The sequence below is a fragment of the Hyperolius riggenbachi genome, chromosome 2 (genome assembly GCF_040937935.1).
Source record: "Hyperolius riggenbachi isolate aHypRig1 chromosome 2, aHypRig1.pri, whole genome shotgun sequence".
Lineage (NCBI taxonomy): Eukaryota > Metazoa > Chordata > Amphibia > Anura > Hyperoliidae > Hyperolius > Hyperolius riggenbachi.
In genome coordinates, this window is record NC_090647.1 from 56,827,206 (window position 1) to 56,854,208 (window position 27,003).

The window sequence follows — 27,003 nt, forward strand, 5'->3', positions numbered from 1 at the left end:
TGTGCGGCTGGTCATATGGGTGGGATGTGGCTGGGTATTTAGGTGAGACACAGTGCAGCTGGTCATATGGGTGGAATGTGGCTGGGTATTTAGGTGAGACGCAGTGCAGCTGGTCATATGGGTGAGATGTGGCTGGCTATTTAGGTGAGACACAGTGCGGCTGGTCATATGGGTGGGATGTGGCTGGCTATTTAGGTGAGACACAGTGCGGCTGGTCATATGGGTGGAATTTGGCTGGCTATTTAGGTGAGACACAGTGCGGCTGGTCATATGGGTAGGATGTGGCTGGCTATTTAGGTGAGACACAGTGCGGCTGGTCATATGGGTGGGATGTGGCTGGGTATTTAGGTGAGACACAGTGCGGCTGGTCATATGGGTGGGATGTGGCTGGCTATTTAGGTAAGACACAGTGCGGCTGGACATATGGGTGGAATATGGCTGACTATTTAGGTGAGACACAGTGCGGCTGGTCATATGGGTGGAATATGGCTGGGTATTTAGGTGAGACACAGTGCAGCTGGTCATATGGGTGGGATGTGGCTGGCTATTTAGGTGAGACACAGTGCAGCTGGTCATATGGGTGGAATATGGCTGGGTATTTAGGTGAGACACAGTGCAGCTGGTCATATGGGTGGGATGTGGCTGGCTATTTAGGTGAGACACAGTGCAGCTGGTCATATGGGTGGAATGTGGCTGGGTATTTAGGTGAGACCCAGTGCAGCTGGTCATATGGGCGAGATGCGGCTGGCTATTTAGGTGAGACACAGTGCGGCTGGTCATATGGGTGGGATGTGGCTGGCTATTTAGGTGAGACACAGTGCAGCTGGTCATATGGGTGGAATTTGGCTGGCTATTTAGGTGAGACACAGTGCGGCTGGTCATATGGGTGGGATGTGGCTGGGTATTTAGGTGAGACACAGTGCGGCTGGTCATATGGGTGGGATGTGGCTGGCTATTTAGGTGAGACACAGTGCGGCTGGACATATGGGTGGAATATGGCTGACTATTTAGGTGAGACACAGTGCGGCTGGTCATATGGGTGGAATATGGCTGGCTATTTAGGTGAGACACAGTAGGGCTGGTCATATGGGTGGAATATGGCTGGCTATTTAGGAGAGACACAGTAGGGCTGGTCATATGGGTGGAATATGGCTGGCTATTTAGGTGAGAAACAGTAGGGCTTGTCATATGGGTGGAATATGGCTGGTGTAACGATTGTGGAACTTTCTCCGTGATCAGCGCACAACGCGTGCGCTGATACGGCGGAAATCCTCCACAAACGTATAATTGCAGGAACCCAGCAAAAGGTGCTACGCACCCATAGAGGGAAATTCCTGTCGGCAGATGGCGCTGAGGAGTGCAGAGGAACCAATCCTCTGTACCTCCACAAATGCCAGACAGGAATTGTACGAAGCGCAGAACGCAATCGCAAGAGAAGCGATTGCGAATGAGAACGAGCAAAGGGACAGGTTGTATGTGTGTGCGCCAATCTAGTCGCCACCCCGTGACAGCGCACACACAACAGCAGATAGGAAACAGAAACGCAACCGCAAGAAAGGCGATTGCCAAAAGTGACACAAGGCAGATCAGAACAGAATACGAGGATAGCAAAGGCACAGCAAATCATACAATGAAGAGATACGGAAAATAACAAACGCTAACTGAACGCGAACACCGCACTCATTCGCAACAGTGCACCTGTTCATGCGCGGTCTCCACGTGATAAGCACAATAGAGACAAGCACGCCTAACTAACCATCGACAGACAAACATGTAACAGAGGACGCGAGCGCTTGCTTAACGGTTACCCCACCGAGCCTCCAGCAAGCGTTCGTAGCAGACAAGACAGACACACGAAAACAGGGACAAGCGAGAGATAGTATCCACAGCACTAGCGAAAGTGGCTAGCGCGATCCAGGAAGACAGAACAGAAGGATCCACAGTACTAGCGCAGGATGCTAGTGCGATCCAGGTACAGAGTAGCAGAACAGAAGGATCCACAGCACTAGCGCTAGGCGAGTGCGATCCAGGCAGACAGAGTAGCAGAACAGAAGGATCCACAGCACTAGCGCAGGATGCTAGTGCGATCCAGTAAGGCAGAACAAAAGGATCCACAGCACTAGCGGAAAGTGGCTAGCGCGATCCAAGGAGACAGAACAGAAGGATCCACAGCGCTAGCGCAAGATGCTAGTGCGATCCAAGTGAGACAGATCAGAAGAGATAGCTGGTAGCAACCGCTGCACCAGCTATACTCCAAGAACAGAGATCAGAACGATTTCCTGTCGACCACCGCTGGGACAGGACAATCGCAACAGAACAAACAAAACAGATAAGCAATCCTAACTGCACTAGGGGAACCTGCCAAGCGCAGTTTCAGAAATTACTCTAAGCTGATCTTCAAACAGAGAGTAAGGCTGACACTCCTCCAGGAGTGTTTCACAGGAAGGAATCCTTATGACCAGCCAAGCATTGTGGGAAACACATAGTACTTATAGTACACGCCTCCAATGAATGTGGCCAGGCAATTTGCATGACAACGTATGCAAATTCCTCAGCAAGCACAAGCTGCAAAACTGACAGAAGGTCTCCTTTCCAGAGTCCTGCAGCATGCAAACCTAAACAATGGTCAAAAAGCTGCCTGCCTGCACAGGCAGCTGAGCAGATCATTACAGCTGGCTATTTAGGAGAGGCACAGTAGGGCTGGTCATATGGGTGGAATATGGCTGGCTATTTAGGAGAGACACAGTGCGGCTGGTCATATGGGTGGGATGTGGCTGGGTATTTAGGTGAGACACAGTGCGGCTGGACATATGGGTGGGATCTGGTTGGTAAGCATCTGGCTGGTCATGTGGGCAGGATCTGGTTGGTAAGCATCTGGTTTTGGTTTCCCTCCATGCATATATGGGTTCATCTAAGGGGACCTGTAGTTAACAAAAGGTTGGATTCCAGAACCATTTCACCGGTGTGTACGCTGCTCCCAGCCCCTCCTCCTGAGTTTTCTGTTTGCATAATAAGTAGCAAATTTGCATATGATTTGCATCTGAACTCAATGCAAAGTGTGCAGAAAATCTATTTAGATGCTTCACACTGAGCTGGTGGTCATTTCAGATACAGCCTTAGTGGTATGCGCTGGCGTTCTCCTCGCTGTTCAACAAAATATAAGTTACACATTTTTTTTGCTTAGCTGCTCTCAAGGTTTTAAATTTAGGTTAGGTCACTTGCCCGGAGGTTTGCCTCACCGTGGTGCAAGTGTCTAGTATAATATACTTTGCATGGAAACCATATTGGAAGCTAAAGTTCCTCCTAGTTTAATAAATGTTAGCACTTGTCTAGGATGCAGGGCATGCATTTTTCAGTCTAACAGAGGCGGTGTATGCCTGTGCGATTAACCATTCAATTGCAACATGTGTTTAGGGACGCGCAGCCTTTCCCCCCACCTATTTTTAACTTTGTAACTATGTAACTGTCAGGTTAGCTGCTCCCAGCCCCTCCTCCTGAGTTTCCTGTTTGCATAATAAGTAGTAGCAGATTTGCATATGATTTGCATCTGAATTGAATGCAAAGTGTGCAGAAAATCTATTTAGGTGCTTCACACTGAGCTGGTGGTCATTTCAGATACAGCCTTAGTGGTATGCGATGGCGTTCTCCTCGTTGTACAGCGATCAAGCACGAAGAATAGAGAGCACTACCATGTAAATCAACTACACAGCAAAAATGGTAAATTAAAATATATGTACGTCTCTAGTAACTTTGTATATTAGGAAGGGGAGAAAATCAACCACCTGTTGGGTGTGCCATGTTAGTTATGTCACCGATATTCTGTGATCGCCTTCCCTAACCCATCTCTCACACTAACCTTCTGCTCTCACAAATGAAATAATTTGAGAACTGAATCGGGAAGGTGGACATTGATCATACAGTGTGTAGGAGGGTTTAGTGATCTATCGCGTTAGATGACTAATGACCCTCTCTGCTATCCTTACCAGAACTTTGAATAACGCCCCACAGCAGGGTGCCACCCAACTCTCAATAGAGCAGAAACTGCCGCTAGACAGATAGCCGAACAGCACCTCTGTACAACAGTTTATCATGATCTGTCACCCAAAACTATCACGATCGATCATTTAAGAACTTTAACGAGAAAGGTGTGGGGGGGGGGAACAATACTTTGCAAAGTTAGAAGTTGAAATATAGAAGAGAGATCAAGAAATAATTGATATTCGCCATATCATTTGTTCATATTGTTTGACCCACAATCAGCTCCAACTGCCATTATCTATAACCACACCCCCTAACACTGCGATAGGCTAAAAGGTTTGTTTGTTTTTATTGATAAACATATGCACTTAGGGAGATACTGGTTGCTTGGCAGTTGGAAGCTGTTATTTCCCACAATGCAACAAGGCTTGTAGACAGCAAACTGTCAGGACCTAGGTCATGGCATCACACTGGGGGAGGGGTTTCACCACAATATCAGCCACACAGACCCCTGTGATGATCTATTTGAGAAAAGCAAAATATTTCTCATGGGAAAGGGGGTATCAGCCTTTGATTGGAATGAAGTTCAATCCTTGGTTACAGTTCCTCTTTAGGAGACAGTCATGAAATGTTTGTCAGTAGCGTTATACACAGCAGCAGCGTATCACTGAGAAATAGTCATAGTACCGGTGTGCTCTGTCAGTAGCGTTATACGCAGCAGCAGTGTATCACTGAGAAATAGTCATAGTACCGGTGTGCTCTGTCAGTAGCGTTATACACAGCAGCAGCGTATCACTGAGAAATAGTCATAGTACCGGTGTGCTCTGTCAGTAGCGTTGTACACAGCAGCAGTGTATCACTGAGAAATAGTCATAGTACCGGTGTGCTCTGTCAGTAGCGTTATACACAGCAGCAGTGTATCACTGAGAAATAGTCATAGTAACGGTGTGCTCTGTCAGTAGCGTTATACACAGCAGCAGCGTATCACTGAGAAATAGTCATAGTACCGGTGTGCTCTGTCAGTAGCGTTATACACAGCAGCAACGTATCACTGAGAAATAGTCATAGTAACGGTGTGCTCTGTCAGTAGCGTTATACACAGCAGCAGCGTATCACTGAGAAATATTCATAGTACCGGTGTGCTCTGTCAGTAGCGTTATACACAGCAGCAGCGTATCACTGAGAAATAGTCATAGTACCGGTGTGCTCTGTCAGTAGCGTTATACGCAGCAGCAGTGTATCACTGAGAAATAGTCATAGTACCGGTGTGCTCTGTCAGTAGCGTTATACACAGCAGCAGTGTATCACTGAGAAATAGTCATAGTACCGGTGTCCTCTGTCAGTAGCGTTATACGCAGCAGCAGCAGTGTATCACTGAGAAATAGTCATAGTACCGGTGTGCTCTGTCAGTAGCGTTATACGCAGCAGCAGTGTATCACTGAGAAATAGTCATAGTACCGGTGTGCTCTGTCAGTAGCGTTATACACAGCAGCAGTGTATCACTGAGAAATAGTCATAGTACCGGCGTGCTCTGACATAATGGAGCTACAGCTAGTAAGCCGGGGAAAGGCCACATCTCTAGTCTGTCTGTGCTTTACCTGTATTACCAGTTTTGCATTATTGAAGCAGGAGGGGACGGGTGAGGGATTAGAGCATTGCGGTATGTTATCCCTCTCCAGCAGTGGAGCACTTGACAGAGCTGCTGGCTGAATATTTAATACATGAGTCAGCTGTACTGCAAAGCATGCGGTTGCTTCTCAACTTTATGGGTAGACTTTGCAGTTTGTACTGCTACATTCCCCTTTCACTTCCCTTCAATCATAGCTCAGTTGTATTTACCTGGGAAGGGAAACTGTAGCCATCCTACCCTCTACTGAGCTTTACCAGGGAAGGGAAACTGCAGCCATACTACCCTCTACTGAGCTTTACCAGGGAAGGGAAACTGCAGCCATGCTACCCTCTACTGAGCTTTACCAGGGAAGGGAAACTGTAGCCATGCTACCCTCTACTGAGCTTTACCAGGGAAGGGAAACTGCAGCCATCCTACCCTCTACTGAGCTTTACCAGGGAAGGGAAGCTGTAGCCATCCTACCCTCTACTGAGCTTTACCAGGGAAGGGAAACTGCAGCCATGCTACACTCTACTGAGCTTTACCAGGGAAGGGAAACTGTAGCCATGCTACCCTCTACTGAGCTTTACCAGGGAAGGGAAACTGCAGCCATGCTACCCTCTACTGAGCTTTACCAGGGAAGGGAAACTGCAGCCATGCTACCCTCTACTGAGCTTTACCAGGGAAGGGAAACTGCAGCCATGCTACCCTCTACTGAGCTTTACCAGGGAAGGGAAACTGCAGCCATGCTACCCTCTGCTGAGCTTTACCAGGGAAGGGAAACTGTAGCCATGCTACCCTCTGCTGAGCTTTACCAGGGAAGGGAAACTGTAGCCATGCTACCCTCTACTGAGCTTTACCAGGGAAGGGAAACTGCAGCCATGCTACCCTCTGCTGAGCTTTACCAGGGAAGGGAAACTGTAGCCATGCTACCCTCTACTGAGCTTTACCAGGGAAGGGAAACTGCAGCCATGCTACCCTCTACTGAGCTTTACCAGGGAAGGGAAGCTGTAGCCATGCTACCCTCTACTGAGCTTTACCAGGGAAGGGAAACTGTAGCCATGCTACCCTCTGCTGAGCTTTACCAGGGAAGGGAAACTGCAGACATGCTACCCTCTACTGAGCTTTACCAGGGAAGAGAAACTGTAGCCATGTTACCTTCTACTGAGCTTTACCAGGGAAGGGAAGCTGTAGCCATGCTACCCTCTACTGAGCTTTACCAGGGAAGGGAAACTGCAGCCATGCTACCTTCTACTGAGCTTTACCAGGGAAGGGAAACTGTAGCCATGCTACCCTCTACTGAGCTTTACCAGGGAAGGGAAACTGCAGCCATGCTACCTTCTACTGTGCTTTACCAGGGAAGGGAAACTGCAGCCATGCTACCCTCTACTGAGCTTTACCAGGGAGAGGAAACTGTAGTCATGCTACCCTCTACTGAGCTTTACCTGGGAAGGGAAACTGCAGCCATGCTACCTTCTACTGAGCTTTACCAGGGAAGAGAAACTGTAGCCATGTTACCTTCTACTGAGCTTTACCAGGGAAGGGAAACTGTAGCCATGCTACCCTCTACTGAGCTTACCAGGGAAGGGAAACTGCAGCCATGCTACCCTCTACTGAGCTTTACCAGGGAAGGGAAACTGCAGCCATGCTACCTTCTACTGAGCTTTACCAGGGAAGAGAAACTGCAGCCATCCTACCCTTTACTGAGCTTTACCAGGGAAGGGAAACTGCAGCCATGCTACCCTCTACTGAGCTTTACCAGGGAAGGGAAACTGCAGCCATGCTACCCTCTACTGAGCTTTACCAGGGAAGGGAAACTGTAGCCATGCTACCCTCTACTGAGCCTTACCAGGGAAGGGAAACTGCAGCCATGCTACCCTCTGCTGAGCTTTACCAGGGAAGGGAAACTGCAGCCATGCTACCCTCTACTGAGCTTTACCAGGGAAGGGAAACTGTAGCCATGCTACCCTCTGCTGAGCATTACCAGGGAAGGGAAACTGCAGCCATGCTACCCTCTGCTGAGCTTTACCAGGGAAGGGTAACTGCAGACATGCTACCCTCTACTGAGCTTTACCAGGGAAGGGAAACTGTAGCCATGTTACCTTCTACTGAGCTTTACCAGGGAAGGGAAACTGCAGCCATGCTACCCTCTACTGAGCTTTACCAGGGAAGGGAAACTGTAGCCATGTTACCTTCTACTGAGCTTTACCAGGAAAGGAAACTGCAGCCATGCTACCCTCTACTGAGCTTTACCAGGGAAGGGAAACTGCAGCTATGCTACCCTCTACTGAGCTTTACCAGGGAAGGGAAACTGTAGCCATGCTACCCTCTGAGTTTTCCAGGGAAGGGAAACTGTAGCCATGCTACCCTCTACTGAGCTTTACCAGGGAAGGGAAACTGTAGCCATGCTACCCTCTACTGAGCTTTGCCAGGGAATGGAAACTGCAGCCATCCTACCCTCTACTGAGCTTTACCAGGAATGGGAAATTGTAGCCATACTACCCTCTGCTGAGCTGTACCAGGGAAGAAAAACTGCAGCCATGCTAGTACCCACTACTGAGCTTTTCCCGAGGAAGGGAAACTGTAGCCATGCTACCCTCTGCTGAGCTTTACCAGGGAAGGGAAACTGCAGCCATGCTACCCTCTACTGAGCTTTACCAGGGAAGGGAAACTGTAGCCATGCTACCTTCTACTGAGCTTTACCAGGGAAGGGAAACTGCAGCCATGCTACCCTCTACTGAGCTTTACCAGGGAAGGGAAACTGTAGCCATGCTACCCTCTACTGAGCTTTACCAGGGAAGGGAAACTGCAGCCATGCTACCCTTTGCTGAGCTTTACCAGGGAAGGGAAACTGTAGCCATTCTACCCTCTGCTGAGCTTTACCAGGGAAGGGAAACTGCAGCCATGCTACCCTCTACTGAGCTTTACCAGGGAAGAGAAACTGTAGCCATCCTACCCTCTACTGAGCTTTACCAGGGAGGGTAAACTGTAGCCATGCTACCCTCTACTGAGCTTTACCAGGGAAGGGAAACTGTAGCCATGCTACCCTGTACTGAGCTTTACCAGGTAAGGGAAACTGCAGCCATGCTACCCTCTGCTGAGCTTTACCAGGGAAGGGAAACTGCAGCCATGCTACCCTCTACTGAGCTTTACCAGGTAAGGGAAACTACAGCCATGCTACCGTGTACTGAGCTTTACCGGGGAATGGAAACTGCAGCCATGCTAGTACCCACTACTGAGCTTTACCAGGGAAGGGAAGCTGTAGCCACGCTACCCTCTACTGAGCTTTACCAGGGAAGGGAAACTTCAGCCATCCTACCCTTACTGAGCTTTACCAGGGAAGGGAAACTGTAGCCATGCTACCCTCTACTGAGCTTTACCGGGGAAGGGAAACTGCAGACATGCTACCCTCTACTGAGCTTTACCAGGGAAGGAAAACTGTAGCCATGCTACCCTCTACTGAGCTTTACCAGGGAAGGGAAACTGCAGACATGCTATCCTCTACTGAGCTTTACCAGGGAAGGGAAACTGTAGCCATGCTATCCTCTACTGAGCTTTACCAGGGAAGGGAACCTGTAGCCATGCTACCCTCTACTGAGCTTCTTTACCAGGGAGGGGAAACTGCAGCTATGCTACCCTCTACTGAGCTTTACCAGGGAAGGGAAACTGTAGCCATGCTACCCTCTACTGAGCTTTACCAGGGAGGGGAAACTGCAGCCATGCTACCCTCTACTGAGCTTTACCAGGGAAGGGAAGCTGTAGCCATGCTACCCTCTACTGAGCTTTACTGGGGAAGGGAAACTGTAGCCATGCTACCCTCTACTGAGCTTTGCCAGGGAAGGGAAGCTGTAGCCATGCTACCCTCTACTGAGCTTTACTGGGGAAGGGAAACTGCAGCCATGCTACCCTCTACTGAGCTTTGCCAGGGAAGGGAAGCTGTAGCCATGCTACCCTCTACTGAGCTTTACTGGGGAAGGGAAACTGCAGCCATGCTATCCTCTACTGAGCTTTACCAGGGAAGGGAAGCTGTAGCCATGCTACCCACTGCTGAGCTTTGCCAGGGAAGGGAAGCTGTAGCCATGCTACCCTCTACTGAGCTTTACTGGGGAAGGGAAACTGCAGCCATGCTACCCTCTACTGAGCTTTACCAGGGAAGGGAAGCTGTAGCCATGCTACCCACTGCTGAGCTTTACCAGGGAAGGGAAGCTGTAGCCATGCTACCCTCTACTGAGCTTTACTGGGGAAGGGAAACTGTAGCCATGCTACCCTCTACTGAGCTTTGCCAGGGAAGGGAAGCTGTAGCCATGCTACCCTCTACTGAGCTTTACTGGGGAAGAGAAACTGCAGCCATGCTACCCTCTACTGAGCTTTACCAGGGAAGGGAAACTGCAGCCATGCTACCCTTTGCTGAGCTTTACCAGGGAAGGGAAACTGCAGCCATGCTACCCTCTGCTGAGCTTTACCAGGGAAGGGAAACTGCAGCCATGCTACCCTCTACTGAGCTTTACCAGGGAAGAGAAACTGTAGCCACCCTACCCTCTACTGAGCTTTACCAGGGAGGGTAAACTGTAGCCATGCTACCCTCTACTGAGCTTTACCAGGGAAGGGAAACTGTAGCCATGCTACCCTGTACTGAGCTTTACCAGGTAAGGGAAACTGCAGCCATGCTACCCTCTACTGAGCTTTACCAGGGAAGGGAAACTGCAGCCATGCTACCCTCTACTGAGCTTTACCAGGGAAGGGAAACTGTAGCCATGCTACCCTCTACTGAGCTTTACCAGGGAAGGGAAACTGCAGCCATCCTACCCTCTACTGAGCTTTACCAGGGAAGGGAAGCTGTAGCCATCCTACCCTCTACTGAGCTTTACCAGGGAAGGGAAACTGCAGCCATGCTACACTCTACTGAGCTTTACCAGGGAAGGGAAACTGTAGCCATGCTACCCTCTACTGAGCTTTACCAGGGAAGGGAAACTGCAGCCATGCTACCCTCTACTGAGCTTTACCAGGGAAGGGAAACTGCAGCCATGCTACCCTCTACTGAGCTTTACCAGGGAAGGGAAACTGCAGCCATGCTACCCTCTACTGAGCTTTACCAGGGAAGGGAAACTGCAGCCATGCTACCCTCTGCTGAGCTTTACCAGGGAAGGGAAACTGTAGCCATGCTACCCTCTGCTGAGCTTTACCAGGGAAGGGAAACTGTAGCCATGCTACCCTCTACTGAGCTTTACCAGGGAAGGGAAACTGCAGCCATGCTACCCTCTGCTGAGCTTTACCAGGGAAGGGAAACTGTAGCCATGCTACCCTCTACTGAGCTTTACCAGGGAAGGGAAACTGCAGCCATGCTACCCTCTACTGAGCTTTACCAGGGAAGGGAAGCTGTAGCCATGCTACCCTCTACTGAGCTTTACCAGGGAAGGGAAACTGTAGCCATGCTACCCTCTGCTGAGCTTTACCAGGGAAGGGAAACTGCAGACATGCTACCCTCTACTGAGCTTTACCAGGGAAGAGAAACTGTAGCCATGTTACCTTCTACTGAGCTTTACCAGGGAAGGGAAGCTGTAGCCATGCTACCCTCTACTGAGCTTTACCAGGGAAGGGAAACTGCAGCCATGCTACCTTCTACTGAGCTTTACCAGGGAAGGGAAACTGTAGCCATGCTACCCTCTACTGAGCTTTACCAGGGAAGGGAAACTGCAGCCATGCTACCTTCTACTGTGCTTTACCAGGGAAGGGAAACTGCAGCCATGCTACCCTCTACTGAGCTTTACCAGGGAGAGGAAACTGTAGTCATGCTACCCTCTACTGAGCTTTACCTGGGAAGGGAAACTGCAGCCATGCTACCTTCTACTGAGCTTTACCAGGGAAGAGAAACTGTAGCCATGTTACCTTCTACTGAGCTTTACCAGGGAAGGGAAACTGTAGCCATGCTACCCTCTACTGAGCTTACCAGGGAAGGGAAACTGCAGCCATGCTACCCTCTACTGAGCTTTACCAGGGAAGGGAAACTGCAGCCATGCTACCTTCTACTGAGCTTTACCAGGGAAGAGAAACTGCAGCCATCCTACCCTTTACTGAGCTTTACCAGGGAAGGGAAACTGCAGCCATGCTACCCTCTACTGAGCTTTACCAGGGAAGGGAAACTGCAGCCATGCTACCCTCTACTGAGCTTTACCAGGGAAGGGAAACTGTAGCCATGCTACCCTCTACTGAGCCTTACCAGGGAAGGGAAACTGCAGCCATGCTACCCTCTGCTGAGCTTTACCAGGGAAGGGAAACTGCAGCCATGCTACCCTCTACTGAGCTTTACCAGGGAAGGGAAACTGTAGCCATGCTACCCTCTGCTGAGCATTACCAGGGAAGGGAAACTGCAGCCATGCTACCCTCTGCTGAGCTTTACCAGGGAAGGGTAACTGCAGACATGCTACCCTCTACTGAGCTTTACCAGGGAAGGGAAACTGTAGCCATGTTACCTTCTACTGAGCTTTACCAGGGAAGGGAAACTGCAGCCATGCTACCCTCTACTGAGCTTTACCAGGGAAGGGAAACTGTAGCCATGTTACCTTCTACTGAGCTTTACCAGGAAAGGAAACTGCAGCCATGCTACCCTCTACTGAGCTTTACCAGGGAAGGGAAACTGCAGCTATGCTACCCTCTACTGAGCTTTACCAGGGAAGGGAAACTGTAGCCATGCTACCCTCTGAGTTTTCCAGGGAAGGGAAACTGTAGCCATGCTACCCTCTACTGAGCTTTACCAGGGAAGGGAAACTGTAGCCATGCTACCCTCTACTGAGCTTTGCCAGGGAATGGAAACTGCAGCCATCCTACCCTCTACTGAGCTTTACCAGGAATGGGAAATTGTAGCCATACTACCCTCTGCTGAGCTGTACCAGGGAAGAAAAACTGCAGCCATGCTAGTACCCACTACTGAGCTTTTCCCGAGGAAGGGAAACTGTAGCCATGCTACCCTCTGCTGAGCTTTACCAGGGAAGGGAAACTGCAGCCATGCTACCCTCTACTGAGCTTTACCAGGGAAGGGAAACTGTAGCCATGCTACCTTCTACTGAGCTTTACCAGGGAAGGGAAACTGCAGCCATGCTACCCTCTACTGAGCTTTACCAGGGAAGGGAAACTGTAGCCATGCTACCCTCTACTGAGCTTTACCAGGGAAGGGAAACTGCAGCCATGCTACCCTTTGCTGAGCTTTACCAGGGAAGGGAAACTGTAGCCATTCTACCCTCTGCTGAGCTTTACCAGGGAAGGGAAACTGCAGCCATGCTACCCTCTACTGAGCTTTACCAGGGAAGAGAAACTGTAGCCATCCTACCCTCTACTGAGCTTTACCAGGGAGGGTAAACTGTAGCCATGCTACCCTCTACTGAGCTTTACCAGGGAAGGGAAACTGTAGCCATGCTACCCTGTACTGAGCTTTACCAGGTAAGGGAAACTGCAGCCATGCTACCCTCTGCTGAGCTTTACCAGGGAAGGGAAACTGCAGCCATGCTACCCTCTACTGAGCTTTACCAGGTAAGGGAAACTACAGCCATGCTACCGTGTACTGAGCTTTACCGGGGAATGGAAACTGCAGCCATGCTAGTACCCACTACTGAGCTTTACCAGGGAAGGGAAGCTGTAGCCACGCTACCCTCTACTGAGCTTTACCAGGGAAGGGAAACTTCAGCCATCCTACCCTTACTGAGCTTTACCAGGGAAGGGAAACTGTAGCCATGCTACCCTCTACTGAGCTTTACCGGGGAAGGGAAACTGCAGACATGCTACCCTCTACTGAGCTTTACCAGGGAAGGAAAACTGTAGCCATGCTACCCTCTACTGAGCTTTACCAGGGAAGGGAAACTGCAGACATGCTATCCTCTACTGAGCTTTACCAGGGAAGGGAAACTGTAGCCATGCTATCCTCTACTGAGCTTTACCAGGGAAGGGAACCTGTAGCCATGCTACCCTCTACTGAGCTTCTTTACCAGGGAGGGGAAACTGCAGCTATGCTACCCTCTACTGAGCTTTACCAGGGAAGGGAAACTGTAGCCATGCTACCCTCTACTGAGCTTTACCAGGGAGGGGAAACTGCAGCCATGCTACCCTCTACTGAGCTTTACCAGGGAAGGGAAGCTGTAGCCATGCTACCCTCTACTGAGCTTTACTGGGGAAGGGAAACTGTAGCCATGCTACCCTCTACTGAGCTTTGCCAGGGAAGGGAAGCTGTAGCCATGCTACCCTCTACTGAGCTTTACTGGGGAAGGGAAACTGCAGCCATGCTACCCTCTACTGAGCTTTGCCAGGGAAGGGAAGCTGTAGCCATGCTACCCTCTACTGAGCTTTACTGGGGAAGGGAAACTGCAGCCATGCTATCCTCTACTGAGCTTTACCAGGGAAGGGAAGCTGTAGCCATGCTACCCACTGCTGAGCTTTGCCAGGGAAGGGAAGCTGTAGCCATGCTACCCTCTACTGAGCTTTACTGGGGAAGGGAAACTGCAGCCATGCTACCCTCTACTGAGCTTTACCAGGGAAGGGAAGCTGTAGCCATGCTACCCACTGCTGAGCTTTACCAGGGAAGGGAAGCTGTAGCCATGCTACCCTCTACTGAGCTTTACTGGGGAAGGGAAACTGTAGCCATGCTACCCTCTACTGAGCTTTGCCAGGGAAGGGAAGCTGTAGCCATGCTACCCTCTACTGAGCTTTACTGGGGAAGAGAAACTGCAGCCATGCTACCCTCTACTGAGCTTTACCAGGGAAGGGAAACTGCAGCCATGCTACCCTTTGCTGAGCTTTACCAGGGAAGGGAAACTGCAGCCATGCTACCCTCTGCTGAGCTTTACCAGGGAAGGGAAACTGCAGCCATGCTACCCTCTACTGAGCTTTACCAGGGAAGAGAAACTGTAGCCACCCTACCCTCTACTGAGCTTTACCAGGGAGGGTAAACTGTAGCCATGCTACCCTCTACTGAGCTTTACCAGGGAAGGGAAACTGTAGCCATGCTACCCTGTACTGAGCTTTACCAGGTAAGGGAAACTGCAGCCATGCTACCCTCTGCTGAGCTTTACCAGGGAAGGGAAACTGCAGCCATGCTACCCTCTACTGAGCTTTACCAGGTAAGGGAAACTGCAGCCATGCTACCGTGTACTGAGCTTTACCGGGGAATGGAAACTGCAGCCATGCTAGTACCCACTACTGAGCTTTACCAGGGAAGGGAAGCTGTAGCCACGCTACCCTCTACTGAGCTTTACCAGGGAAGGGAAACTTCAGCCATCCTACCCTTACTGAGCTTTACCAGGGAAGCGAAACTGTAGCCATGCTACCCTCTACTGAGCTTTACCGGGGAAGGGAAACTGCAGACATGCTACCCTCTACTGAGCTTTACCAGGGAAGGAAAACTGTAGCCATGCTACCCTCTACTGAGCTTTACCAGGGAAGGGAAACTGCAGACATGCTATCCTCTACTGAGCTTTACCAGGGAAGGGAAACTGTAGCCATGCTATCCTCTACTGAGCTTTACCAGGGAAGGGAACCTGTAGCCATGCTACCCTCTACTGAGCTTCTTTACCAGGGAGGGGAAACTGCAGCTATGCTACCCTCTACTGAGCTTTACCAGGGAAGGGAAACTGTAGCCATGCTACCCTCTACTGAGCTTTACCAGGGAGGGGAAACTGCAGCCATGCTACCCTCTACTGAGCTTTACCAGGGAAGGGAAGCTGTAGCCATGCTACCCTCTACTGAGCTTTACTGGGGAAGGGAAACTGTAGCCATGCTACCCTCTACTGAGCTTTGCCAGGGAAGGGAAGCTGTAGCCATGCTACCCTCTACTGAGCTTTACTGGGGAAGGGAAACTGCAGCCATGCTACCCTCTACTGAGCTTTGCCAGGGAAGGGAAGCTGTAGCCATACTACCCTCTACTGAGCTTTACTGGGGAAGGGAAACTGCAGCCATGCTATCCTCTACTGAGCTTTACCAGGGAAGGGAAGCTGTAGCCATGCTACCCACTGCTGAGCTTTGCCAGGGAAGGGAAGCTGTAGCCATGCTACCCTCTACTGAGCTTTACTGGGGAAGGGAAACTGCAGCCATGCTACCCTCTACTGAGCTTTACCAGGGAAGGGAAGCTGTAGCCATGCTACCCACTGCTGAGCTTTACCAGGGAAGGGAAGCTGTAGCCATGCTACCCTCTACTGAGCTTTACTGGGGAAGGGAAACTGCAGCCATGCTATCCTCTACTGAGCTTTACCAGGGAAGGGAAGCTGTAGCCATGCTATCTTCTACTGAGCTTTACTGGGGAAGGGAAACTGTAGCCATGCTACCCTCTACTGAGCTTTGCCAGGGAAGGGAAGCTGTAGCCATGCTACCCTCTACTGAGCTTTACTGGGGAAGGGAAACTGCAGCCATGCTACCCTCTACTGAGCTTTGCCAGGGAAGGGAAGCTGTAGCCATGCTACCCTCTACTGAGCTTTACTGGGGAAGGGAAACTGCAGCCATGCTATCCTCTACTGAGCTTTACCAGGGAAGGGAAGCTGTAGCCATGCTACCAACTGCTGAGCTTTGCCAGGGAAGGGAAGCTGTAGCCATGCTACCCTCTACTGAGCTTTACTGGGGAAGGGAAACTGCAGCCATGCTACCCTCTACTGAGCTTTACCAGGGAAGGGAAGCTGTAGCCATGCTACCCTCTACTGAGCTTTACTGGGGAAGGGAAACTGCAGCCATGCTACCCTCTACTGAGCTTTGCCAGGGAAGGGAAGCTGTAGCCATGCTACCCTCTACTGAGCTTTACTGGGGAAGGGAAACTGCAGCCATGCTATCCTCTACTGAGCTTTACCAGGGAAGGGAAGCTGTAGCCATGCTACCCACTGCTGAGCTTTGCCAGGGAAGGGAAGCTGTAGCCATGCTACCCTCTACTGAGCTTTACTGGGGAAGGGAAACTGCAGCCATGCTACCCTCTACTGAGCTTTACCAGGGAAGGGAAGCTGTAGCCATGCTACCCACTGCTGAGCTTTACCAGGGAAGGGAAGCTGTAGCCATGCTACCCTCTACTGAGCTTTACTGGGGAAGGGAAACTGCAGCCATGCTATCCTCTACTGAGCTTTACCAGGGAAGGGAAGCTGTAGCCATGCTATCCTCTACTGAGCTTTACTGGGGAAGGGAAACTGTAGCCATGCTACCCTCTACTGAGCTTTGCCAGGGAAGGGAAGCTGTAGCCATGCTACCCTCTACTGAGCTTTACTGGGGAAGGGAAACTGCAGCCATGCTACCCTCTACTGAGCTTTGCCAGGGAAGGGAAGCTGTAGCCATGCTACCCTCTACTGAGCTTTACTGGGGAAGGGAAACTGCAGCCATGCTACCCTCTACTGAGCTTTACCAGGGAAGGGAAGCTGTAGCCATGCTACCCACTGCTGAGCTTTACCAGGGAAGGGAAGCTGTAGCCATGCTACCCTCTACTGAGCTTTACTGGGGAAGGGAAACTGCAGCCATGCTATCCTCTACTGAGCTTTACCAGGGAAGGGAAGCTGTAGCCATGCTATCTTCTACTGAGCTTTACTGGGGAAGGGAAACTGTAGCCATGCTACCCTCTACTGAGCTTTGCCAGGGAAGGGAAGCTGTAGCCATGCTACCCTCTACTGAGCTTTACTGGGGAAGGGAAACTGCAGCCATGCTACCCTCTACTGAGCTTTGCCAGGGAAGGGAAGCTGTAGCCATGCTACCCTCTACTGAGCTTTACTGGGGAAGGGAAACTGCAGCCATGCTATCCTCTACTGAGCTTTACCAGGGAAGGGAAGCTGTAGCCATGCTACCAACTGCTGAGCTTTGCCAGGGAAGGGAAGCTGTAGCCATGCTACCCTCTACTGAGCTTTACTGGGGAAGGGAAACTGCAGCCATGCTACCCTCTACTGAGCTTTACCAGGGAAGGGAAGCTGTAGCCATGCTACCCTCTACTGAGCTTTACTGGGGAAGGGAAACTGCAGCCATGCTACCCTCTACTGAGCTTTGCCAGGGAAGGGAAGCTGTAGCCATGCTACCCTCTACTGAGCTTTACTGGGGAAGGGAAACTGCAGCCATGCTATCCTCTACTGAGCTTTACCAGGGAAGGGAAGCTGTAGCCATGCTACCCACTGCTGAGCTTTGCCAGGGAAGGGAAGCTGTAGCCATGCTACGCTCTACTGAGCTTTACTGGGGAAGGGAAGCTGTAGCCATGCTACCCACTGCTGAGCTTTACCAGGGAAGGGAAGCTGTAGCCATGCTACCCTCTACTGAGCTTTACCAGGGAAGGGAAGCTGTAGCCATGCTACCCACTGCTGAGCTTTACCAGGGAAGGGAAGCTGTAGCCATGCTACCCTCTACTGAGCTTTACTGGGGAAGGGAAACTGCAGCCATGCTATCCTCTACTGAGCTTTACCAGGGAAGGGAAGCTGTAGCCATGCTATCTTCTACTGAGCTTTACTGGGGAAGGGAAACTGTAGCCATGCTACCCTCTACTGAGCTTTGCCAGGGAAGGGAAGCTGTAGCCATGCTACCCTCTACTGAGCTTTACTGGGGAAGGGAAACTGCAGCCATGCTACCCTCTACTGAGCTTTGCCAGGGAAGGGAAGCTGTAGCCATGCTACCCTCTACTGAGCTTTACTGGGGAAGGGAAACTGCAGCCATGCTATCCTCTACTGAGCTTTACCAGGGAAGGGAAGCTGTAGCCATGCTACCAACTGCTGAGCTTTGCCAGGGAAGGGAAGCTGTAGCCATGCTACCCTCTACTGAGCTTTACTGGGGAATGGAAACTGCAGCCATGCTACCCTCTACTGAGCTTTACCAGGGAAGGGAAGCTGTAGCCATGCTACCCTCTACTGAGCTTTACTGGGGAAGGGAAACTGCAGCCATGCTATCCTCTACTGAGCTTTACCAGGGAAGGGAAGCTGTAGCCATGCTACCCACTGCTGAGCTTTGCCAGGGAAGGGAAGCTGTAGCCATGCTACCCTCTACTGAGCTTTACTGGGGAAGGGAAACTGCAGCCATGCTACCCTCTACTGAGCTTTACCAGGGAAGGGAAGCTGTAGCCATGCTACCCACTGCTGAGCTTTACCAGGGAAGGGAAGCTGTAGCCATGCTACCCTCTACTGAGCTTTACCAGGGAAGGGAAGCTGTAGCCATGCTACCCACTGCTGAGCTTTACCAGGGAAGGGAAACTGCAGCCATGCTATCCTCTACTGAGCTTTACCAGGGAAGGGAAGCTGTAGCCATGCTATCCTCTACTGAGCTTTACTGGGGAAGGGAAACTGTAGCCATGCTACCCTCTACTGAGCTTTGCCAGGGAAGGGAAGCTGTAGCCATGCTACCCTCTACTGAGCTTTACTGGGGAAGGGAAACTGCAGCCATGCTACCCTCTACTGAGCTTTGCCAGGGAAGGGAAGCTGTAGCCATGCTACCCTCTACTGAGCTTTACTGGGGAAGGGAAACTGCAGCCATGCTATCCTCTACTGAGCTTTACCAGGGAAGGGAAGCTGTAGCCATGCTACCCACTGCTGAGCTTTGCCAGGGAAGGGAAGCTGTAGCCATACTACCCTCTACTGAGCTTTACTGGGGAAGGGAAACTGCAGCCATGCTACCCTCTACTGAGCTTTACCAGGGAAGGGAAGCTGTAGCCATGCTACCCTCTACTGAGCTTTACCAGGGAAGGGAAACTTCAGACATGCTACCCTCTTCTGAGCTTTACCAGGGAGAGGAAACTGTAGTCATGCTAACCTCTTCTGACATGGACAGTAATGGAATCCTTAAAGAAGTTCTGTTTCATTTCCGAAACAAAACTACTATGTTGTCAATTCACCAAGCATTACCACATTCGGTAACAATGAATACAGCTGATTTTACCAAGCACTTTGGAAAATGTCAATTCATAAAGGCTGTTACCGCCTGAAAAGCTGAAATTACCAAGCAGTGAGGTATATTACCGACTTGTGCGGTAATTACCTCAACATATGTCAGTAAATGTCAATTCATGAAGGTTACAGCATGCGGTAAAACACAGTTCCATTTCCGACAGTTCTCCTCTGTCGGTGTCAGTGCTGGACTCGCAGAACTAGAGATGATTACCTATGACTGACAGGAGCAGAAGCCAATAGAAACAGCCCCTGTCTCCTGAAAGTCCTTGTGATGCATCTTGATAGGACCCGAAGGCTTCTCCGGTGGGTCTAGATTTTTATACCCCCCAGACAGAGCGATCACAGAACAAAAGAAGAAGATAGGGAAGGAGCTAGTGGGGAAATCACCTAAGCATGACATGTGTAAAGTTTCCTGGAAGCTCTTCTAAGCTGTGACTACTAAATAAAATGTTAAGAAAAACTAATGGACAGATTCAGAGCGAGCAGAGGCAGTATAACAAAACATGTACATCTAAAGGGATGTCATGCCTCTTACTATTGCAATGCTGTCTCTGCACACACTCTTTTGCTGTTACCAACAATGGACTTCGGTAAATTACCGAACTTCTACTGCACCTGTGAAAATATTTATGAATTAGCACACAAAAGTCTAAAATACCGAATGCGAAATTTTCCCGACTTGTCTTTTGTTTATTGAACAGCCTTGATGAATTGACTCCTATGTATATGGGTTCAAGTCTTGGCTCTTCCTGTTCCATAAGCTAGCACCGATTAATTGAGGAGACCTTGGGCAAGACTTTCTAACACTGCTACTGCCTATAGAGCGCACCCTAGTGGCTGCAGCTCTGGGGACTTGAGTCAAACAAGAGAAAAGTGCAATATAAATGTCTGTGTCTTGTCTATAAATATATTTTGGAAGAGCTGTGCTTTAAAGGACCACTATTGCGAAAATTGTAAAATTGAAAATACATGTGAACATATACAAATAAGAAGTACATTTCTTCCAGACTAAAATGAGACATAAATGACTTTTCTCCTATTTTGCTGTCACTTACAGCAAGTAGTAGAAATCTGATATTACCGACAGATTTTGGACTTGCCCATCTCTCCATAGCATGGCCTTTTTTCTTTATAAAGACAGAAAGACAGTCCCTGAAAAAGATTTATACAAATATGCTGGCCAGCCTCCCTGCTCACTGCACACTTTTTTGGGCAGTTGGACGGAGCAACTGCCTTTCGCTAAGTGTTTTTGAAACTAAACCAAACCATGAAAATCCCCCATGAGGAGATGGGCTAGTCCAAAACCTGTCGCTTCTGTCAGATTTCTACTACCTGCTGTAAGTGGCAGCAACATAGGAGAAAAGTAATGTATGGCTCATTTTCCTCTGGAAGAAACGCACTTTTTATTTGCATGTGTTTAAATGCATTTTAAATGTTTACGATTTTTCGTGATAGTGGTCCTTTAAGTGGCCTTTGTGAGTTTGACACACTTGCAATACTTTCTATAGACGGCTGTAAGTTGCCTCTTTTCACTGACTTTGATGTCTTGTCTACTATTCTTGCAGAAGGACAGCGAGCACCGAGCAGACGTGTTTGACCTTTTTCCTGGGACATTCCAGACCATAGAGTTGGTGGCTAGTAACCCTGGAACCTGGCTACTCCACTGTCACGTGAATGATCACATCCACGCAGGAATGGAGACAACCTTCACCGTGAAGGAGAGATCGGGTGAGTATGAAGGCTTAATAATCTTCCCTCCTTCCTCCTGAACTGGGCATGCTCAGTTCAAATGTGCTTTTTCTCCAGGGCTAGTTCTAGACTTTTTGCTGCCTGAGGCAAACTTGTGAGTGTACCCCCCCCCCCCCCCACCCCCCTGAATTGGAATGATCACACAGCACCCGACAATTTGCACCGCATGTTATACCTGTGGCGAGACCCCTAAAAGACACTTTCAGTATAGGTAGGTAGCCAGGTACAGTTGCCCCCAGTGTAGGTTAGCCAGGTGCAGTTGCCCCCAGTATAGGTTAGCCAGGTACAGTTTCCCCCAGTATAGGTTAGCCAGGTACAGTTGTCCCAGTATAGGTTAGCCAGGTACAGTTGTCCCAGTATAGGTTAGCCAGGTACAGCTGCCCCAGTATAGGTTAGCCAGGTACAGCTGCCCCCAGTATAGGTTAGCCAGGTAAAGTTGCCCCAATATAGGTTAGCTAGGTACAGTTGTCCCAGTATAGGTTAGCCAGGTACAGTTGCCCCCAGTACTAGTAGCAAGGTACAGTTGTCCCAGTATAGGTTAGCCAGGTACAGGTGCTCCCGGTACTGGTAGCTAGGTACAGTTGCCCCAGTACAGGTTAGCTAGGTACAGTTGTCCCAGTATAGGTTAGCCAGGTAAAGTTGTCCCCAGTATAGGTTAGCCAGGTACAGGTGTCCCCAGTACTGGTAGCTAGGTACACTTGTCCCAGTATAGGTTAGCCAGGTACAATTGCCCCAGTATAGGTTAGCCAGGTACAGTTGCCCCAGTATAGATTAGCCAGGTACAGTTGCCCCCAGTATAGGTTAGCTAGGTACACTTGTCCCAGTATAGTAGAAAGGTAGACAGAAGTACCGCTACACCGTACTGGGTGGGACAGTGCAGGAACACGAGTGGCCAAACCCAATGAGCAACAATAGTAAAAGAAGGTCCGCACTGATGTCTCCACTCCAATGTAGTTTATTCAGGACATGTCCAGTTCAGGTAAAACACTTAGACTAACATGTTTCGGACTCCAAGTCCTTAATCATAGTCATGTCACAGCATTCTGATTGTGAATTTAAAAGGGAGGGTAGTAAGAGCCGGGGCACAACCCCACCCAAGCGAGGGAGGGAGCAGATTGCCCACCAAAAACTAACACCTCGTTAAAAATGTAGGTAAACATTAATACAATTAAAAACACATACAGATAAGGAGCAAAAATAATGAGAGCAATATATGCAATGTATGCAAGAATCAAAAGGCAATCCAATTCTCAGCCTGTCACCAAAGCCAGGTCCCACCTCGCATTTAAACCCTTAGGTGATCTAGTGCCAAGCCGGAAAATCCAAAGTGCCTCTCTTTTACGGATCAGTGCCTGAAGGTCACCTCCTCGCCTAGGCAAGGAGACCTTCTCTATTCCATGAAAGGAGAAGCCAGACATATCCCCATCATGAACCTGTCGGTAATGTTTGGCAACATTAGAAATATTTTGTACCAAGACAGGGCCACCCCTCCAGACGACTAGAATGTCACACTAGAACAAAAATTGTGGAATCACTCCACAATGGTTCTAGATTCAATATCAGGCATTTTATTAACTGTGGCTCCAAAAACGTGATTTATGTGGTGACATGTCATATCTGTTCTCTCCAGTATGTGGGCTGCACTACCAGACCCCTTAGAGCCAGGATATCGGAACATTTCTTGGGGGCTGGGTGGTCCACACAAAATATTTCTAATGTTGCCAAACATTACCGACAGGTTCATGATGGGGATATGTCTGGCTTCTCCTTTCATGGAATAGAGAAGGTCTCCTTGCCTAGGCGAGGAGGTGACCTTCAGGCACTGATCCGTAAAAGAGAGGCACTTTGGATTTTCCGGCTTGGCACTAGATCACCTAAGGGTTTAAATGCGAGGTGGGACCTGGCTTTGGTGACAGGCTGAGAATTGGATTGCCTTTTGATTCTTGCATACATTGCATATATTGCTCTCATTATTTTTGCTCCTTATCTGTATGTGTTTTTAATTGTATTAATGTTTACCTACATTTTTAACGAGGTGTTAGTTTTTGGTGGGCAATCTGCTCCCTCCCTCGCTTGGGTGGGGTTGTGCCCCGCCTCTTACTACCCTCCCTTTTAAATTCACAATCAGAATGCTGTGACATGACTATGATTAAGGACTTGGAGTCCGAAACATGTTAGTCTAAGTGTTTTACCTGAACTGGACATGTCCTGAATAAACTACATTGGAGTGGAGACATCAGTGCGGACCTTCTTTTACTATTGTCCCAGTATAGGTTAGCCAGGTACAGTTGCCCCAGGTATAGGTTAGCCAGGTACAGTTTCCCCCAGTATAGGTTAGCTAGGTACAGTTGCCTCCAGTATAGGTTAGCCAGGTACAGTTGCCCCCAGTATAGGTTAGCCAGGTACAGTTGCCCCAGTATAGGTTAGCCAGGTACAGTTGCCCCAGTATAGGTTAGCCAGGTACAGTTGCCCCCAGTATAGGTTAGCCAGGTACAGTTGCCCCCAGTATAGGTTAGCCAGGTACAGTTGCCCCAGTATAGGTTAGCCAGGTACAGTTGCCCCAGTATAGGTTAGCCAGGTACAGTTGCCCCCAGTATAGGTTAGCCAGGTACAGTTGCCCCCAGTATAGGTTAGCCAGGTACAGTTGCCCCAGTATAGGTTAGCCAGGTACAGTTGCCCCCAGTATAGGTTAGCCAGGTACAGTTGCCCCGGAATAGGTTAGCCTCACTTGGCATCATAGGCGGACCGGGTCTGATTTTCTCATGTAATAACAATGCAGGCATGTGCTGTTTGGAAACCTGTGCATGCCCAATTCAAAAGATCTCCTTCATGGCAACGTGGGCATGGGTCCCAGTCACAGCATTAAAGCAAACCTGAAGTGAAAAAAAACCTATGACATAATGAATTGTATGTGTAGTACGGATTATGAATAGAACATTAGTAGCTAAGAAAAGAGTCTCATTATTTTCAGTTATATAGCGTTATTTAAAACATTGCTTCATAGTCACAGTTGCAGTTTTAAAACCCCACTTTTTTAAGCTATAAAACAAAGCAGAAATAATGACCCTTTGAACTTTCCTACAGTAAAACCTTATCTCAAGCTGTCTCTCACTGTTTCTTGTCTGTTTAAGTGTTTCAGAAAATAGGACTGTATTTCAACCTAATGGGTTGAATAGCTCAGAGAAGCTGTTTTGCATAGATAACTGAAGTCTTTTTTTTAACTCTTCCTGTACTGGAAAACAATATGAGACTATTCTCTTTGCTACTAATGTTCTATTTCTTAGCTGTACTACACATACAATTCATCATTTCATAAATGTATTTACTCTTCAGGTTTGCTTTAAAGTGAACCAGAGACGAAGCACCCTCATGTATTTCACCATATATATATCAGTGGGAACATTAGAGAAAACACGTACCCTGCTCTCTGTTTCATTCTTCACTGTTTAGCCTGCTTGTTATCAGCCCCGATAAAATCCCAGACTGAGCATTCAGTCTGGCTTTGTTCAGGAATCATTATAGCTGAGTCTGTCTTCTCTGATGTCTTTTCAAGCCCAGGCCTGTCCCCTTCTGGCTCTGCTATAATGACTCAGCTATAATGATTCCTGAGCAAAGCCAGGCTGAATGTTCAGTTGGGGATTTTATCAGGGCTGATATAAAGCAGGCTGAGCAGTGAAGAAAGAAACAGAAAGCAGGGTAAGTGTTTTCTCTAATGTTCCTACTGATATATATGGTAAAATACATGAGGGTGCTTCATCTCTGGTTCACTTTAAAGACTGGAATAATGGGGCAACAGGAGTTTCTGGAGCCACCAAACTTCACTCCAATCTTCTTTGACAAGTAATAAAATGTGGCACTCTTTCTGTTAGATTTTGGGCCCTGATTCAGGTACACGATTCCAGTTAGAGCAGCCTCGGGCCTCCCATGAGGCGGGGTGAGGCAGGTTCCTCAGGCGGCACTCGTGGGAGGGTGCGGTGCTCGTCTAGCCGTGGTTGGGGAATGGACAGCTGAGCTGGAGGGAGTAGCAGCCAGGAAGGGGGGCGGCGAGGAGGGGGGTCGGACCTCCCCCCCCCACCTCACCTGGGTTCCCCTGTCCGCTCTCCCCCTCCAGCTATCAGCTCTGTTTAAAAGCATTAGGCAGCAGCAGGGAAGCGTTGACTCACTCACCTCCCTACATTCGTTCCAGCATTGTGTTCCACCGCTCGTCACTTCCTGCAATGTATGGTGGGCGGCTTTGAAGGAAGTGACGAGCGGTGGAACGTATGCTGGACGTAAGGAGGTGAGCGAGTCATCACTTCCCTGCCGCTGCCTAATGCCTAATAGCTGGAGGGGGAGAGCGGACAGGGGACACAGGTGAGAGGGGGGTCCTTCCTGGCTGCTACCCCCTCCAGCTACCTATACTGGGGGTAATTATACTAACGGGGGGCAGTGGGGGCGGCTTCCTTACAGTTTGCCTCAGGCGGCAAAAAGTCTAGAACCGGCCCTGAGTTAGAGATGTGTTTTAGTGTGGTAAAAATTTAGAACCACTTTACCATTTGTATTGCTGGCCTGTGACCTCATGAGTGGGAAATTCCATGACTTCCTGCTCAGACAGGAAATGTGAAAATCATTTCAAGAATGACACTTAAAGGGAAGGTTCACGGACATGTTTAAAAAAATAAAACTACTAATCCACTTACCTGGGGCTTCCTCCAGACCGTGGCAGGCAGGACGTGCCCTCGACGCCACTCCGGATGCTCACGGCCTTCTCCGGTGGCTCACCTGACCTGGCTAGGCAGGCTTCCAGGTCGGGCTCTTGTGCGCTCCAACATGCATCTCACGTGGTCGCGCTGACGTCATCGGATGTCCTCCAGGCTGTACAGCGCAGTACGTCTGTAGGACGTCCGATGACGTCAGCATGACCGCGTGAGACGCACGTTGCAGCGCAAGGAGAAGCCCGACCAGAAAGCCGGCCTGGCCAGGTCGGGTGAGCCACCAGAGAAGACCGGGAGCCTCCGGAGCGGCGTCGAGGGCACGTCCTGCCTGCCACGGGCTGGAGGAAGCCCCAGGTAAGTGGATTAGTATTTTAATTTTTTTAAACATGTCCGTGAACCTTCCCATTTAACAATAAATAAAAGTAAGACACACTGGTCCTCTGTATCATCATTAGTGCTCCTTAATTTTATCATTTGTAACAAGAAATATATAAATTTAAATGATAGACATAGGGGTTGATTCATCATCCTTGTAGCTAACGGCCGCTCCACTGAACCTGCCCTGAGCCCCAAGGGTCCAGGGGCTTTAATGGACGCGATCCCCGCACTTTGATTGGCCTAATAGGCTGCCTTACAAGTGACAGCTTGATGAATCAACCCCCCTAATGTTTAAAATATATTAACCACTTCGGGACCTGCCGCCTAACCCCCCTTAAGGACCAGGGCAATTTGCATGGAGGGGGGGCGTGTTTGGGGAGGTCGGGCGGCCGGATCCCCCCTGTAGCTAGCAGCCATCACACACCTTCCAGGCTCCAGCGATGAGCCGCAGTAGCCACCTCTTCTCCAGCCAGCATCTCCGCTCCAAATGATGCTCAGGTCCGGGTCGCGGCTTGAGGACGTCATCAAGCCGGGACCCGGCGCTGGCGTCAGACGGAGCCGAGATGCCGGCCAGAGCAGAGGGGGCGCCGATCGTCGCTGGAACGGCAGGGAGGTGAGTGGATCCTCTTCTTTCCCCCCTGCCGCCGCCACTGTCAAAGTGATCACTACGATCCACAAGCAATCGTAGTGATCACATGATCAGCAGCCATACGTGATGGCTGCTGATCACTCG

At 49.8% G+C, this 27,003-nt stretch overlaps 1 protein-coding gene across 1 annotated transcript in view; it reads left to right on the top strand.

Annotated features, from left to right (window-relative positions):
* HEPHL1 (hephaestin like 1) overlaps positions 1 to 27,003 on the top strand; it is a 174,248-nt gene that overhangs the window by 139,708 nt on the left and 7,537 nt on the right. Inside the window, exon 18 of the mRNA XM_068266810.1 lies at positions 21,015 to 21,177. Within this exon, the coding sequence (XP_068122911.1) occupies positions 21,015 to 21,177 (163 nt within the window). The remainder of the gene's footprint in view (positions 1 to 21,014; positions 21,178 to 27,003) is intronic.